At 44.8% G+C, this 18,418-nt stretch overlaps 1 protein-coding gene across 1 annotated transcript in view; it reads left to right on the top strand.

Moving 5' to 3' along the window:
- trabd2b (TraB domain containing 2B) overlaps positions 1 to 18,418 on the top strand; it is a gene marked incomplete at its 5' end in the record, with an annotated part of 61,595 nt that overhangs the window by 19,965 nt on the left and 23,212 nt on the right. Inside the window, one exon of the mRNA XM_079220450.1 lies at positions 15,179 to 15,325. Coding sequence (XP_079076576.1) covers positions 15,179 to 15,325 — 147 coding nt within the window. The remainder of the gene's footprint in view (positions 1 to 15,178; positions 15,326 to 18,418) is intronic.

The following is an 18,418-nucleotide window of genomic DNA, read 5'->3' as shown; positions in this document are numbered from 1 at the left end:
AGTCATTCTGGGATCTTTGCAGTGAAAGTTGAGGTCTCCTCTCTGCCAGAGACGGAGGTTGGGAGAAGGGCCTCTGCGGCTCTCTGTTGACTAAACCACCTTCTTGGGAGTGTTGCCATAGCCACTGCCAGCCTGGCCCGAAATGAACCAGGTGGGGGTGCGGACACAGAGAGCAGGGGGTCAGTGAGGGAGAGGAAATGAGGTGGAGAGAAAGGGATGGTGGCCTGAGGAAATGGGGAGAAAGAAAAGAAACTGGGAGAGGGAGCATTTTGTTTTGGCGGGGTAAACATTCTTCAGCTTGTTCCTGTTGTTCAAAAGATAACGCCCCAGGTCTGCAAATGTCAGTTTGCGTCTGAGGGATTTAGTTTGATCTTTTAGGTCCGTCACATGTTTGTGTGTGTATGTATGTTTAGACCAGTCTGAGTTTATTTGTGTGTTACTTCCTTTATGGTATTTTCACAACAATGGCTGTGGTACACGGAATTTATTTGTGGGAGCTACAAAGTACAATCGCTCTTTTTCATTCTTCTGTTGTAACCCTGAACTGTGTAAGTCATCTGTCAGCAAGCTCTGACTGTGTGTGTGTGTGTGTGTGTGTGTGTGTGTGTAGCCATTGAAACCACGGCTACTCACCCGTAACCACACACTGCCGATTGGGTCACTGGCACACACTCATGCATGCAGGCGAACACATAAACATAAACAAACACACACACACACACACACACACACACACACACACACACACACACACACACACACACACACACACACACACACACACACACACAGACTGTGGCACTGCTTGATGTGGCTCCATTTCTACTCAATTGCCTTTGACAGATATTGTTTTTAGTGACCCTCAAGTCGATAACATTGTGTGTGTGTGTGTGTGTGTGTGTGTGTGTGTGTGTGTGTGTGTGTGTGTGCCTGTGTGTGTGTGTGTGTGTGTGTGACATTCTCATTTTAACACACTGGAGCCTCAGCCTCGACTTCAGCACCTAATTACTGTCACAGTCGATGTGAAGCTGGTACTAAACCAACAGTGATCTAGTAAAATCCTGGTGTTAATTAAGATAGGCTTTGGCCCAGCGGGAGTGTGGTGAGATGGAAGGTGAGAGCTTAGTGTGAAAGAAAAGGCCTTCGTATATTTAGACAATACCACCAGTGACACACATGTAAATAGACAAGGGCATAATGAAGCGATTATTGTTTTCAGTACACGATAAAGCAGATTAGGTTCAGTTTTGATGAATTACAGATCTATTTTATAGCTCCGAACGAAGAGAGCATCTCCTACAATTAACAAAATAAATAAACAGCTCTGGAGACTCTTTGATAGGAAAGTGTTTCCTCTGTGGTGAGACCATTAAGCTGAGGTGCGTGTGTGGATGTGAGTGTGCGAAAATTAGTTTTTGTGTTTGTGGCTCCGGAGCCAGTTCAGTTCAGACAGTTGGCCCGAGGTCTCAGGGAGCGATCGAGAGAGAGATAGCATGAAGGTTCGGCCAGGGTCACAAAGAAGTAGAGTGTGCACATACGGGCACTGTGCTCACGAGACGTGTGGCGTAGCCGCACATGTTCGGTCATCTCTGTTCCGTGTCTCCGCGCCATTAAATTGGTTTGGAAAAGGAACTGCGCCTTCGATTTTAATCAGCTTTTTCAAAGCTGCAGTTTTTCAGAGTCAAATTTGGAACTTTGCCTGCTCGCACCAACATTTAATATGGGAAACATTTTGTGGCAAATCCAATCAATTGTAGTGGAATTGAGGCGGTGAGGGGATTAGTTTACGGGTCAAAGTAAAGCTACGGTAATTGTTTGCATCGAGTTTAGTAGGTATATTTTGACATAAAAATTCACGCCGTTAACCAATAGCAAGCCGTCCTGACAGTGCTGAGGGGATGGAGAGGCAGAGAGGAAATAATGGAGGAAGTCACCATAGTTTACTTCCTGTGCTGTCTTTGCTTTAACCTCGTCTGACAGTATGAACTGTTCCACAAAGAAGAAACTGTTTGTAGACAGTTATTAGGCAAACGTTGATGGTGCTAACACATCTTTGATTAGCATTCAAGCTATTTTACCAAGCTAATGGGTTTGCTAACTCAAAGCTATATTTTCCCAACATGTTATTGAACAAAATGCCAGAGGGAGTAAACCAGTGAAGATAAAATAGAGACAAACTCCTGCATTGTGACGGACTCGCGTTAGCCCAGCCGGCTAGAGCGTTAGCAGTTAGCTTGATAGAGCAGTTTACCAACTATATCGCTGTTCCACTTTCAAGCATTAAGATTGAGGTAACTTAACCCTTGTGTTGTCTTGGGGTCAAAATGCCCTGTGCACGAGTGTATTATATGTATGTGTGTTGATGAGTTAAAGAACCTAAAAAACTTTATTTCCAAAAATTTGAAACACTTTAAAAGAGATCGTTTGAATAAAAAGTCTCTGAAACTATATTCGTTAACAGCCTAAAATGTTTGAAGGAAGGTAAGAAAAGCATATATAAATTGAAGAAAGCTTCTCTTGCATGTCACAAATTGATAATAATAATAGACCTTAAACAAGATGGTGCTTAAAATATGTTGATCTTTCCTTTACAGCAGTCTATAGACATATTACATTGTATAACACTTAGCATTGTGCTGATCTCTGCTACTAGCTGAGCTGTTTTTCCAAAAGGTTTTATATTCTTTGCCTCCCAGTGAAGGCAGACGTTGTAATCTTATTCATGCAGCACTCCTCCCGTCTGCTCCAGCATCCCCTCAATCCGTGTGGCCTGTTTGATGATTTGCATCCCATTTAAAACCACAACCCTGTGATCTGTTGACCACAAACCCTCAGCAAAACTGACCAAGCCTGCCCTTGAGCAGTCTGGGTTGCACACACACACACACACACACACACACACACACACACACACACACACACACACACACACACACACACACACACACACACACACACACACACACACTGACAGACACAGGAAAAGCACAGAAAAACAAGCATACATAGACTGATGTTTGTGTCCACATATGTACACCTCACATTTACTGTACACACACACACACACACACACACACACACACACACACACACACACACACACACACACACACACACACACACACACACACACACTGAATTATGGGTCTCTCTCATAGGCTCATCTCCTCTGTCAGAAGCCCGGGCTGAGCTGCGGTCCAAACCCAATGTTTTTCTTAATAGAGGGTATGGGTGCTAAAACTATTAGAGGCAGCAATCATAGTCTTAATCATATTGGATTTCTTCATACCAAGCACTTTCCCTAGGAGGCTACAGGGCTGAGAGGTCTGGGTGGTTGGAGGTTGGATGAATATGGAAGTGTGTGTGTCGCAAGAAAGAAAGAAAGAAAGAAAGAAAGAAAGAAAGAAAGGAAGAAAGAGAGAAACAAAGACAGTATAGTTCTACTTTCTATCTGTTTATGTAAATGAATGCTTCTGAGAATGATAGTTGGTGGCGGTTAGCAAACTATGGTTTAGGTGTGTGGTTCCAGACAGAGAGGCTTCAGGTGAGACTTAAAACATGCAGTAACATCACCAGAGTCCTGATAACAAAGACAATACAGAGATAAAAGGAGAGCCAAGAATGTGACAAAGAAAAAACTAAACTGGTCGAAATATAAGTCTCCGATTCATGAAGGAATATATTCATGTTTTGACCAGAAATGTAATTCCCTGCTTGCGCCGTCACATCAGCTCCTGTTGGTAGGTGCATGCAGACACACACAACATTCACGCAGCCGCCACAACAACAACAAGCAAACAAAGAATACGCTCCTCCCCCTCCGTCCAGCCCCAGAAGTCAAATACCAACGTTTTGTCAGAGCCATCTGCGTCTGATACCAACGCACAAGGCACCCTTCAGCGTCTTTATGAGATGCACCTGGCTGTCGAGTATCTCCAATGTAAACCCATTTGTAGCAATCGTAGCCTCTCAGAGCAACTGCTCCGGGAGTCAGACGACGTAGTAAAAAGAGCGACACAATTGGCAGATTGAAGAGGAAGGCTGGATGGTTGGGACCTTAAAAACACAGGGCTACAGCTGTTTGTGTCTCAAGTGAATCCAAAGGTCAACGTTAACTCACTTAAAGTTAAGTAAAGTATTTCAATTTTGTTACTTTCACCTCTTGAAGAGTGACGACCAAGCATCCCGACGTGTTGGGGAATGAGAACAGATTGCTCTCGAACACACATGCACACACACACACACACACACACACACACACACAAATATGAATCAGGGCTGTAAATAAATTAAAGAGATTGTAAAAACATTCTTTCAGCCTTGGCGGAGGCTCAGATCAACAGAGCTGAGAGCCTACACTGCATATTTATGAAATAATGAGAGGCTTATGAAGGCAGTTAAAGGCCCCGTCTCTGATGTGACAGCCAGCACCGCCCATAGTCAAGGCCAGCGAGAGGAAGCGCTAATAATCTATGGCCAGCATAACTGGAACTCCTCCACCACAGGACATCCAAACGCTGCCTTCCACCTCCAAACCACTGGCAATATAGTGGAGTTATTTCCCATGTCCTATCACTGGGCTCTCTCTCTCCGCCTTCCCCGCCTCCCACTCGGTGCTTCTGAGAGGTTTTCTGTCTGTTTGTTGGTCTGTTTTGCTCTGTCTCCATGTTGGCTTGGCTGCCTCTTATTCGGGCCTCCATCTTCCTCAAACACAGACACAAATACCGTCTATATTTCCTCTCTCTCTCTCACACACTCACAAACACAAGCAAACACTCTCATGCTCTGATACAAATCCCTGTTTTCTCCAACTCATCCTCATCCAAAATTGTATTGCTCTGATGATGCAGGCGGAATCATTTACGGGCTTCTCGTAAAACTGATTAGTTCCTTCTCAGTTAATTTTTTAGCAGAGGCCTGATGTCTGCTTTAGTTGTCAATATGAAGGGGTTCACTTCGTTAATTGCAGCAGAGCGAGGACACAACTTCTGAGCCACATTATTATTATTAAGAGAAACACATTGGAAGCCTGGCTGATGTCCTAACTTCATGAATCTCATACCCATCACCTTTTCAGTTCATACATGTGATGTTTTTTCTTTGTTCTAGTCTTTTTATGGAGTAGGGCTGGCAATCATTTAAACAACTATGCCGGTACCATTACCAGTGCCATACAAATAGTAGGCCAAGTGAGCAGAGATGAGCATTGACAGGTTAGGAGCGGCGCCCCAAAGCCGCTTAAGGCCGTTTAAACTGCACGTTCCAAAAAAAGAGATAAACTGTGTTGCATTTTAATTTCGCCTGTCGGCTACCAAATATCTTTTTTCACATCCGAAGCTTCCATTGAAGTTATCGGATGAAGCTTCAAATGTCCTTGAACAAACTTCTCAATTTGAAGAAAGTGTTAAATGAGCCTTTCTTTAATGATTATAAGTGTTTTATTTGATTGCTGCTACACAGCCCTGTTACTACAGGTGCGTCCTTTGTGTGCGGCGAGTGGGAGAGCAAAAGGGTTTTGATCGCAAGGAAAATGTTGTTTTTCAAGGCCAAATGCCAACAAATATGTATTGAAGCAGAATTCAGCTTTTGAGTGGATTGAGCTGAAAATAAAAATCCACTCTGCGCTCCATACAAAGTCCTTTGTAGTGTTCAGGAGTATCAAGATTCCTTTACTCAGTCCAGCACAGTAACCTTGTAGACGGCCTAGTCTGCTATTCATCTGCTTTTCATTCACACGGAAAGAGAGTGAGAGTCAGGTTTTCAAGAATCTCCTTGCTATTGACAGATCGCTACCAAGGTGTCTGTTCATATTAGAACTTTAACCCTTTCACAGTGTATTTTCAGTTCATGAGAGTTAAAAAAAAAAGTCTTATTCAGCATTCGGCTGTACTTGACACCTCCCTCTCATGTCAACTATGGTTGTAAAAAAAAAGAAAACAAAATGGCAACGGCAAAAATGCTAAACTCAGGGCTTTAAAACTCTGGTCCACAAAGCAATGGGTGACAACCACAGCCCACTCTCCATCTCTGAACAAAACCCAGCCTGTTCCTGAGCGTGAGCTTACCAGTAGCAGCGCAGAATGCAGCGCGGCAGGGGGTTAATCTCCCACTCATTACTGTAAGAAAGGATGCAGCTATTAAAACTTTTTCCAACACTAAAAATACTTTTTATATCTGTTGAGAACATCAGAAGTCTCTCCGGTGGTCCCGGAGTTAAATGCTGGCAAACCGTGCTCGGCAATAGTTGGGAAGGTTGTATACATTTGTGTGTGTTCTTTTCCATACTTCATCTGAGGCAGCTTGTTCTCATCAGGGAGACAATTTGGACTCTGCTTCCTCACGGATGTGCTGACAGAAGGTTTTGAAATGACAGAGCAGCGTGACCCTCACTCAAAGTGTGATCCCCCCCCCACCCGAAAACTCTTACAAACCCACTCCCACATGTATACTACTTGTTCACGGTCAGTATCTCAAGGTACACATTACAATTTTGCTCTCTGTTTTTCTGCAGGCTCAATGCGCTTGCGTGAAATTGAACATTTCGCCCTCTGATTTGCCGTGAAATGGTGTACTTGTGTGGGATTACGCCGCTTTAGCTTCAGCATGGAGTCTTTGAGAGGAGAAGAGAGGAGAGGAGAGAGGAGAGAAGAGGAAGTTTGGTCCACTTACTCCTCCTTCTGCAGCTCCATAGACAGAGCACTGTGCAATTTGGACAAACTCTGTAGTGAAGACAGACACGTATGTAAAAACAAACACAGTGTCCACATGCATGTGTACAGGCAGTGAGTTACACATTTGTGTGTCTGTGAGTGTGTACCAAGTGGAGCACAAGAAGGAGGCAGGACATGAAAGCTAAATAAACAGAGATCAGTGACAGTGGTGGAAGGAGAGCCGCCACCAAATGAAAGAAAAGAGAACGAGGGATGGGTGGGAGAGAGATGAAGGGGCTCGCTGCTGTGTACTCTAGAGATTTGTCCTTGAGAGCGCCCGAACCTGGGTGGGGAAAGGGAGGAAGGCTGGTGATTGAGGGTTTGAGAATTGATGGAAGATGAAGAGACATGAGTTGTTTTTGGAGGGATGGGGACAGGGCTGAGGATGGCGGGGCTTTGGGAGGATGAAGAGGGGATGGGAGGTGGTGGAGGGTAAAACTGTCCAGCTGTGTTCCAGACCTGCTAGACAGAGGAAGAGGAGGAGGCCAATAGGTCTGCTCCCTCCTCCGCTTCGTTCTACCTCTACTGGTTAACTGTAAACATCTGTCCTTTTTTGTCTTTTGGACTGTTATACTTTTACAGTAATCCCCGACCCCAACTGTGACCCGACCCCAACTGTGTCTCTTACATTTTCTCCTCTTTCTTCCTCTTTTATTCTCATGCTGTCTCTCATTCTATTCCACCTCTCTCACTTAATATTTACATTATTCTCCTCTACGGAAAGACACATGCACAACATGCAGATGTTCACTCATACATAAAACCTCTCAATCATATCCCTTTGATATGAATATGCTTCTTTTTACAGCTAAGGTCTGCAGCGTTACACTCCATGCTACTTAAGTGTCCACTACTCTGCAGGGAAAATCCAGTCTGCACATCAAATAGTGCAAACAAGAACAAATTCAGTCTTGAATGGTTTCTGAGGTGCACACACAAACTCACGGAGGGAAAAAAAATCAGCTTGATAAGACATTACATCATTTGAACATTGTGAGGATGATGTGTGATGATTGAAGGCTGCAGTGCTTGACACGCACACGCAGAAACCTCTGCAAGGATTCCTCTCTTAAAAATTAAATGAATTCAGTCACCTGGACCAGTTTGGACAATTGCTGTTTCTCAATCTGGACCCAGTTTTTTTACTCCATTACACAATTTATGTCCATGCAGGAGATTATGTGCTGCTCTCATGTTTCAGCCGGACCTCAAATGTGGCCTTTGCAAAAGAAGAAATCATTCTTTGGGAATTATTCTGTCTAAAGCCATTAGACCAACCAAAGCAGACTGCGGGAGATAAGAGAGAGTGGTGGGACCCTAGTTAGAGGGGAGGAACGCTTTAAACATACACGGCTGTTTCTGCTTGCTCCTTTCTCATGCTGCGGAGAAGACCCGGCTCATCTGGTTTGGATAGCATCACACATCATAATGGAAGCCGGATAAATCCGATGGAATTCAATGAGAGTTTTTCCCCTACAAAAAAATAAGAGCAGACTTTGAAATGTGTTAGGATTAGAGGAGGCAATGATGTGGACTACGAGCTTTGAGGGAGGTACGGTTAGAGTGACCTGATCTAGTGTAGATCTTAGCAAGTTCTTTAATCTTATTTGCCTTAAAACAGCTGAAGAAATCGGATGGATCTGATAGCGGGTGAGATCATTTCATTTGTTTCAAGTGCAGTTTATTTACATCCGTGCTCCTATAGACAAAAAAACCCAACAGATTCTTGAAATAAAGCAGATATACCATTAAGAATGATGAAATGATACTTGACATGACATAAGGAGTTTTTCTTTAATTCTCAGTGATTGTAAGGGGATTCTTTACCCAAACAGCTAAGGGACTGCGTACTATTAACTGCCACATTCTATTATATTCAAACCAAACATAGGTCGTTTTGGAGTAGTAAAATTAGTAAAAATAAAAAAGGCCCAACCATTTTGTTCAAGAGCAAACCATGACTCTTAAGCCTTGGCCCTCTGACCCCACTTCAGTCGTCGGGAGGAAAAAAGCAAACTACCAGCCCAACTTACTGTGTCCTCTCCTATCGTAGGAAAAGTTACTTCTGAAAGTTGATGCTAACTAAGCCCAGCCAATGCAACAAGCAAACAGCACGGAAAAACAACTAAATCCTAAAGCAAAATGCAAATACTCCATACACATAAATTGCATCATCACACAAGCTGTGTGTGCACTTCAGCAGAATGTGGCTGCATCCCAGACACCTCGTCTAACACACAGCACCAACTCGTGTAATGAGCCCACACACACACACACACACACACACACACACACACGCACACACACACACACACACACACACACACACACACACACACACACACACACACACAGCAGTGCAGCAGCGACAGAATATTATCAACAGTTCCATACAAAATAAAAACTGCCATTATAACCTGCACTTTCACACATTATACAAGTTACAATAGTTAGAAAATGATATCAAATTCTATGTATTTTTATAGATTTGTTTTGGTCACTTATAGGCTGTGCACCAGCCTGTAAACTGACACATTTTTTTACGATATATAAATGAATAATGAACGCTTGCTAATATCTATTTTTATTAAGCATTGTACATGTATTGACTTTAGGTGGAATCTTTACCTCCATCACTCCTGTAACGTTCATCTGTGTTGTTCTCATGTATTTACACACAGACTTATTACTGTTCAATACTGATGGGTCCTTGATGTTGTAAGAAAACAAAATGAAGCACAACTTCCTTCGATAGTGTTCCACCACTCTGTTCCACCACTCTGTTCCACCTTCTGCTTGTGGGCATTCACGGTGAGGGAGCAGCTGTGTGCTTTGTCTGTCCGGATCAAGTGATACTTTATTATTTTCTCTGTTTTCTGGGGAGGCAGGAAAGCTGGGATGACTGGCGCAGCGGCAGCACTGCCAAGTCAAACAGCGGGGTTTATATGTGGACAAGTGTAGGGGCGACCCCCCCCTCCCCATTCACTGGAGACTCTTATGAAGAGGAGAGACAGGAGGCTCTGGGGGACTGGAGGGGCAGATACAGTATGTTGGGTGTCTGGGTGCCTATAAGTCTGGTTTTATGGGAGGGAAGAAGATAAACACTCAGAGAAGAGCAAGAAAGGGGGATGATAACGGATAGTAGCAGACTTTATTTAGAAGAACGAAGGATAAGGAAAAGACGAGGAGGGGATGGATGTTGAGAGGATTTTTACCATTCCAAGCTAAAAGTGTGACACCTCCCATCATTAGACGCTCACCCCCTCTGACAGGAAATAAGACAGGACGGAAGGAAGAAGGAGGAGGGGGGATAGAGGGCTTTCTGTGGAAGCTGGGAGCAGCAGGCCTCTGCCACTCCGATTGTCCCTCTAGTAATCCCTGGATTTCCGAGGCTGAGACAGGGGGTGGACCAGGCACGGTGAGAGAGTTAGTGAGACAGAGAAAGAGGGGGAACGAGAGAAGACAGAAAGGAAGCGGGAAGAGAAAGAAAGGCGCAGATAAAGGAGAAACAATATTCACAATATCGGCGCTGTCTGGGTGAAAAAGGTTGTGGAGGGTGCAATGATTGGCGTGTGTGCTTATGGCTGGTTGTATATGTGAGTGTGCATTGTGGGTATTAACAGGGATACAATTGAAAAAAGCAAGTCTCTGTCTTGCCGTATAGCTTTTGACCGTGCGTGATGAGTTGAAAGTGACGCTACCTTCAAAAATGCAAACGATACACGCAGAAAGGCGCCGAAAGGGCTGTGAAACTATTTTGGCAACGCTCCGACGATGGAGGTCGCATCAGTCTGAGGCATTTGAGACGGATTACCACGATTCCCCTGGAGAGACATGAGAAAGAGCAAGTTGTTGATGAAACTGTAGGAGACAACAGTGAAGCTATCATGCGAGACTGTCCAGACAACTTTGATGTGGTCTTGTGTGACAACGTCTTTTCTTGCCTAATGCATTCAAGGTGCTTTTCAGAGCTAAAAGGTCAGACAGCGTCAGCCTTCTAAAATATTGCTGCCACTGCTACATGCACATTTAAGCACAATACAAAGTCATACTGGGATACGAAAATGGCCACATGGGTGCTTTTTGTGAAACCTCTTATGATTCTTCTTCTGTGGCTGTGAAGAGGGAATAGACACTCACACAAATTGGTATCCAGCCTTTTTTGGGGCTGCTCTGTAGGGAGCGGGGATGAGCTATCGCACTTCTCCTATTCTTGGGTTGCCCTGGATGTTATTTCAACTCCCTTTCTCCCTCCCTTCAGCCACCCCAGGGTGCTGTGAACCCAATCCCCTCTTACCGTCTGTAGCCGAGGGGGAAGCTGACTTGGCCCAGAGGAACCCAGCAGTGCGTGTCCCGGGTCAGAGGTCTAGATCTTCTCTTTTTCAGGCGATGAAACACAAGCGGCTCTCAGGGAGACGAGAGCGCTGGAGGGGAACACACCAACCTCAAACTGTTTGTACTGTTTTCTTCATCAGGGGCTGATTGGATGACCAGAGACAAAGACAGAGAAAGGATGGAATTCCCTTTCTGTTGCAGTGGATGTAATTCAAAGACGCCACAATATTTTTAAATGTTCCATATTCTGGATTCGGAGCATTCATATAACAGCTACTTGTAAAGCTATTGTGGAGTGCTGTCGACCTGAGCAGAGAATTAAGTCTCTCTCGCTCTCTGTGTGTGTGTGTGTGTGTGTGTGTGTGTGTGTGTGTGTGTGTGTGTGTGTGTGTGTGTGTGTGTGTGTGTGTGTGTGTGTGTGTTGTTATCTGAGCTTCTCTGTGCTTTGTTGACATAGGCAGGCTGCGTTTCAGTGCATGTGAGTTTCTCTGTTGTGCTTCGATGGCTAGGTGATGGCCCCCCGCTCTGCACTGCACTCATACAGCGGGTACCAGTCTTCAGAATGAGCTTATATGCATGCTGAAATTAACATCTGGCACCAAACATTGCGTGCACCAGTTTAAAAAGGTGATAAATAAGAGACTCGGAGCATTTGTATTGAATCTCAACAGCTCTCAACATGGCAATAGCGCGCCGGCGGACGTTTAAAGGGGGAAAATAACCTTTTAGTGGAACTGCTCACAACCACGAGAGCCTCAAATAGTCACTGCTTCATTGGATTCAAAAGGTCACAGACAGCCATTGTGACGATTACAGAAGCAGTGGCTGTTTCCTGTCTTATATGTTACACATTAAAACCTGAGAGGACACAAGTTGAGTGAGCAAAGCAAGGAGATGAATAGATCTCCTGAGAGAAGTAGCTTGTGTAAAGCTGGGGGAAAGAGGGAGAACAAACCTTCTCAGATCTCCTGCCTGACGCTGGCACGCACCGTGGTGCTTTCAAGCACCTGACTGCCTGGTAATACCCAGCGCCCATGCCAGGCTAATACCCCGAACTCTCCACTGTGCGAATGTAGAGGAATCACCTCCATCTGTACAGCACATGCTCCTCTCATAGAGAACAAGGCTTTGTTTGTCTTAGCACTCTTTCACACTCTCAACTCTATCCCACTTTTGTTCTCTGCGCCTGCTCTCCTCCCCTCCTTCATTTCTCCATCGGTTTTTGCAGCATTGCGTTATAGTCTGTCATTGTTTTGCCACAGTGGATAGAGAAAGTAAAAAGGGAAAGTGGACATGAGGGAGGGAAAAAAAGATGGAAGCGGAAAGGATTGTTGTTAATGATGGGTTCTCCTCATTTGCTTTACAGACTCGTCCAGCTGTAATGGAAAATATAATCCTTCTGTTGTATCGCAGCTCGAAGCCCTTTAGCACTATCCATCAGTCACATTCTCCGATTCAGATGAAGGAGGTATAAGAGGGGAGTGATGTAGTCGACAAGAGGCGAACTCTCTCAGTTCCAGTTCCTTGTCATCGGCACCTACTCATGCTTCAGACCCGTTAAACCTTCAAACAAGCTGACACTTTTGCAAGCAAACAGCCAGGATTTAACGCACTTCAAGGTCAATTGCTGCAATGCACACACATGTTGATACATTACATTTTCTGAAACATGAAAGATCTCTCTGATTTCTTCTCTTTTTTTCCCTATATTACTCCTGCCCCACCCCCTTTTTTATGTTTTCTTTCCAATGCACGCTAATGAACTTTTGGAGCGCTGCGCTCAGATCGCAGGTTCCAAAACCATCCGTGTGCTCTGCTGCTTCCAGCTTTGTTCTTATAAAGCTTTCATTTAATTACAATGGGAGTTTCTCACGCATGTATTAGAAAAGAGAGGAGAGAGAAACCTGCAGTAGTAAACTGTGTGGTGAGAGAAGTCAATGTTAGTTACTTTGAAAAGGCCTGGCTGTAAAAGAGCCAGTCTGTCAGGGCGAGTGCGACCACTTCACCATGAGAACACCCACTCCGTCAGCCAACACGTGTGCGAACACACACACACACACACACACACACACACACACACACACACACACACACACACACACACACACATTCGCGTGTATGCGTATAAATGCGAGTACGCACACACACACGGGGGATGTTTGCATTTTTCCCTCTCTCCCCCTCAGCCTCTCCCGCAGTGATTGACATGCTCTTTCATGCAGCCCAGCACAAACCCAGGCGCCATGGTTACAGCTCCAGAGATGTTCTTACCCCGGGAGACGGACAATATTGAAATAACAACTCCCCTAACAACACAACCCTCCGCTCTCACCATGCATCCTCTACTGCACCCTCTTGTCTGTCATGTCTGGTGCTGTTCGCCGTGTTAAGGGAAACTCCCGGAGCTGTGAGTCGTACAAACAGCCTGGCAGGTGTGTGCGCCGTGCCAGCTCCAGCCCCATGACTCTACCCAGGGCCCGCTCTGGTGTTTGCATTGGAAAAACCCTTGAGACGTGGCAAAGAGCCCTGTGGGTCAAGGTCTTGGGGCAGTGGCAACTTGTTGGACCAGAATCAGCATCTGCAGAAGCAGGAATTAGCTACCGTAGCTAGGTAGCCGCCAGGCAGAACTAAGAGTAATGGGTTCGCTGGGCCTGGCATCATTTTAGAGCTTTAAAAGAATCTCACGCGGGATGGAAATAGAAAATGAAATTTGGAATAGTGTCATAACTCACACAGCAAGGGGGGCTTCTGGGTTTGGGAAATGTGTCACAGATTTAATCGAGACCCACTCCTGGATTATGCATCTCTGGCGGAGCGGCGGCACGGTGCTGCGCATAGCAGGAAACACGTCAAAAAGAATAAATATATCAGACTCAGTTTGTGGTGGAGCAGTGGGAGGAAGGAGCTGGCAGAGGGATGAGAAGAGGAATGGACACTCTTCTGAAGAGAAAGTGGAGAAAGAGAAAAGTCAAGGCAAGAAGAGAGGATCATGAGAGTGAAAGATATACAGTATGTGTGTGCCGTTAGCTCATCAGTTGTCTCTTTGTATTATGGGGAATAAAACGCGCACTAAAGCAAAAGACTGGTTAGCGAACACAATGATCTCAGAGAGACGGAGAGAGGGAGTCACAAGGTTGAGCTTAGAGCTTGGTTGTGATTATCCCAGCGTAAGGGTTACCTGGAGTTGAAAAAGTCAATATGCACGATTGGCATTTATGATTAAGAAAGCATAACATAATTGTGTGAATTACGACCCAGACTTTTGACTTTGGGCTCAATCAGTTGTGCAGCTGTATCGGCCTTAAGCTGCTCCACAAATCATGGAGGGCCTGGATGCTGACGTCCTCCCTGGAGTATTTTCCGAAGCGCTAGTCAGGTTTCTTGGTAATTAGGATCATAGACATGGATCAGTCGGGCGTTGTTTGAAGATGTGATGAGCTGAGTCCCTTGTTCTAATCAAGTCAACTCAAACTGTCTCACTAGGTGCCATGTAGAACTGTGTGAAATCCGTAAGAGAGCTTAACGGTGACTGACAACTCGGTCCTGCTCGCCAGGCCAGTCAGAGGTGGCGTGGGATAGTGGAGGGCGGGAGCAGCTCGGTTAACCCCTGGTGTCAGGACAGCTGCGGAGTTGTCGGGCTGGCTGGCGGCTGCACGCTATAAATTCTCTCTAAAGAGGGTTTACTTTTGATTTTAATGGCTGCTGTAAATTTACAGCACCCTGGCCTGGTGAAAGAGAAAGAAGGGTTGTTTTTAAAGGCTCCCTCTCCCTCTCTCTCTCTCTCTCTTCAGCCCTCCCTTTTCTTCCCGTTTTCTCCCTTCTACAGAAGAAAGTCCGTGGAGTTTTGCCATGTCTCTTGTGGTCTGCATTTACCTGTAGTCAGCCTGTATGGAAAGTGTATGAAAATATCCTGAAAGAAATGAAAACGCTGCAAGATATTATATTATAAAATATTTCGCCGACACTCTGGAATAACGGCTTCATTGTGTATTAAGGTCACGTTGTATTTTAAAAGAGGAACACTGGCCATGCTTACACAGTTTCTCCCGCTCCATGGCAAATTCAGAGCAGAAAAAACTGAGTTTGTGGATGCAGAAAGTAACAGTCCTGCCTCTCTCTCTCTCTCCCTGCAGGTGCTGTTTGCGTTGAACCAGACACTGCTGCAGCACGAGGGCGTGCGAGCAGGCAGCCTGCAGGGCTCCTACACCACTGAGGACCTCATTACCCACTACAACTGTGGAGACCTCAGCTCCATCATCTTCAACCATGACACCTCACAGGTTGGTCTCCTCCTTTAGATGTCGGATGACAATGCAGAAAGTGTTTCCTCAAAAAGGTTCATCCCAAAAAAATAGAATCACTCCTTATTCGTGACGCTTCTGCAGCGTCACGAAAAGAGTCAGTTATAAGAGCCCATTTCAAAAAGGGAAACATGAAGACAGTAAAATTAGTAAACCGCTTGCCAAACATAATACAAATTATCTAATGCCATAATTGCACTTTGCCAAAAAAAATCCCACATTTTTCATATTACCTCCCATATTTGCAATATCATATTTTTACAAAGTTTGATGTGGTCCAACAACAATCTGCTGTAAATGTCTTGGCGCCTTCATGCTCCAACGACCCGTTCCCAAAAGACGGCAATCATACACAAGCATCCATTTTTTCCGGTGTTGAGTAACAACAATCTGCACAAATTGAAAGAAAAAAAAAAAGGTACCCGGCCTTCGCCCAATGCCGACTGGGATTCTCTCAATCTGACGACGACCAACTAAAACAATCTTAGCAACTTTGGTGTCAAATGAAACTCTACTTTTACTTACCTTTTACATTCACTTTACAGGGACAACCAAGAGCAGCGCTTTACTCTGCCTTCGCTGGAGTGCAGTGAAAGGAAACTTGGTCAATTTTGGGTTTTTGTTTTGTTGGACAAAACGGATGGTGAGGTTTCTGGTATTATGAAATAATAGCTGCTTGCAGCTTTAGTCCAAAAACCATAATGGTATTCAAAAACCCAAATCTGTCAGCCCCCTGATTTGGGTTGGCAGCCCTCTCGTACCCACTTCTCTGCCATTACGCTATCGTCGCCTCAAACTTTCAGGCTTGCACATCGATTCCGCAAAACTGCACATTGCCATCTTAATCCCTCTCAGCCTCAAGTTACTTGATAGTCTGGCGCTTTAAAAGCTTTGGACTCAGCAGTAAATTCGCCATCTGACCTCCTCTAACTCCGTGTTTCCTAACATAGCCTCCGCTCCTGCAGAGATGTCCTCCTCATCGGTCTTCTGCTAGCTGTCAAAAGGCCACTCAGTACACAGCACACACTGACACACATTGGCACCGTGTGCCGTGGCTCTCATTCCGTCTCCACCCTCGAATACAGATTTACTCAAAAGCCCTCCTCATGAGTCACTTATGCCGTGTCAACCTCCCTCACTGATCCTCAAGTGTCATTAGGCCTAACACGCCATGTAACCTCAGCTCACCGCTCAACTGTAGAGATGCAGCATCATTAACACGAGAGACACATCTCACCACGTTTGTCTCCCTCGCTGTCTGAGTCTTTCCACCGCTTTCTCTCTGGGGGCCGTGAAGAGCTCGACAGCCACGGTTTCGCCTGCAGTCGCAGCTACGTTTGTCTCCTGCATGCGCGCTTTACATCGTAAATCATACCAGTTCGCCTCCTGGTCCTCATGTCACGATAACATGTATTAACATTCCCCAGCACATGCTCGAGCAATCAGACGCCCGGCTGTGGTGCCTGCTTCTGTAGCTCGGTGATCTATAGCAGGTTTGTGTGTGCTTCTGCATGTGTGTGTGTGTGTGTGTGCGTTTGTGTTAACTTCCAGCAGCAGGAGAAAGCAGGTGTTTTTTGATAGATAGGACCTTATCCACCACCCCTGATGCTCCCCCAGTTCATCATCCTAAAGAGGTTGATGATGGGCCCCAGAGCAGAGCAGAGCAGGACAGGGTCATGCTTTTCATCACAGAAACAAAGTCAAAGGGAGACAGAGAGAAAGAAGAGAGAAGAAGAGAAAAGAAAGGTGAAAAGTACAAGGTTTATATATATATATATATATATATATATATATATATATATATATATATATAAACATAAAAACAAGCAACTTCAAAGAATTGCAAAATGTTGCAATTGAATAGTTCTTTTGAAAATTGCTGCAGTTGTAGCACCGAGATGAAATGTGATAGTAGAAAAAGGAAATAACAAGGGAAATGAAAGGTAAGGAAGGGACAGGGAAAGAAATGGAAAAGAAAGGAAACAGACAACAGAAGGACTTCAAAAGAGCCAAACCATAAAGGAAGAATGGAAGAGAGTAAATTGCTGGCACAGCAGACAAACTGCAAGTCAGTGCAGAGGGATACCAGTGTTGAGGAAGGAAGAAATAGTTCCCTGTCACTCCACATTTCCTGTGCAGGTCGGGATACAGAGCAGCTAATGGCCCTTCCTGTGATAAGTTATCTGCATTCGCCGCTGCACTCCCACCTTGACCCGTCTCCGACCGAACACTTTTTGTACCTCGTCATGAAACACTCACGCTATCCTCACTCGTTTAAAGCAACGATGACGCTTTGTCTCTCTCTCTTTCTCCTTAACTCTGCTTCATTTTACTTCTCCATCATCATACCCCTGTCAATCTGAATGAACCTGGGCCATGCACCCTGAAAAAACACAGGCAGACATTACAAGGCTTCAGGCTACAGATATCCGTGAGAATTTCTTTCTTTCTGGCTTTCTTTCCTCCCTAAGTAAGTATATGGAGAGATAAGTGAGTAATGCGGCTCATGTCCTACAAACCATTTGGATTTGCAGGTCTTCTAAATTTGCCAGATGAGAGTGAAACTGTGGGAGAAAACATTGTGGTCAAAGAAACATTGTGGTTTTATCTTTGTAACGTGCAGAAGCTCATCCTCAAAGTAAAACATTTCACATAACTTTTCTGTGGCAGCTTGACAAAGTAGACAACACAGTTGCCTGACAAAATGTCACCGTCCTACGCACTGGTATTTACAGACAGAGTCCTCCACTCGGGTTGGGCCAGTGAAAACATGTTTTTAAATAATTTTCTACTGACATCGCATTGCAAAATCGATGGAGCAGAACCAGAGAATACATATCTTTTTATTCCACAGCGCATTTGTCTTCTACGGCAAAACATGCTACCTACATTACCAGTGTTGGGGGTAACGAGTTACAAAGTAACGGATTACAGTAACGATATTACTATTATAGGTAACGAAGTAAAGTAACGCATTACACTCAAAATATTGGTAACTACACTACTTTTCTAGACCTCAGTAACGCGTTTTCCTGCATTACCCAAGCCATTTTTACCAGTCCGAAAAGTTCT

The sequence above is a fragment of the Taurulus bubalis genome (genome assembly GCF_910589615.1).
Source record: "Taurulus bubalis genome assembly, chromosome: 7".
NCBI lineage: Eukaryota > Metazoa > Chordata > Actinopteri > Perciformes > Cottidae > Taurulus > Taurulus bubalis.
This window is presented reverse-complemented; position numbering and strand designations above follow the sequence as displayed.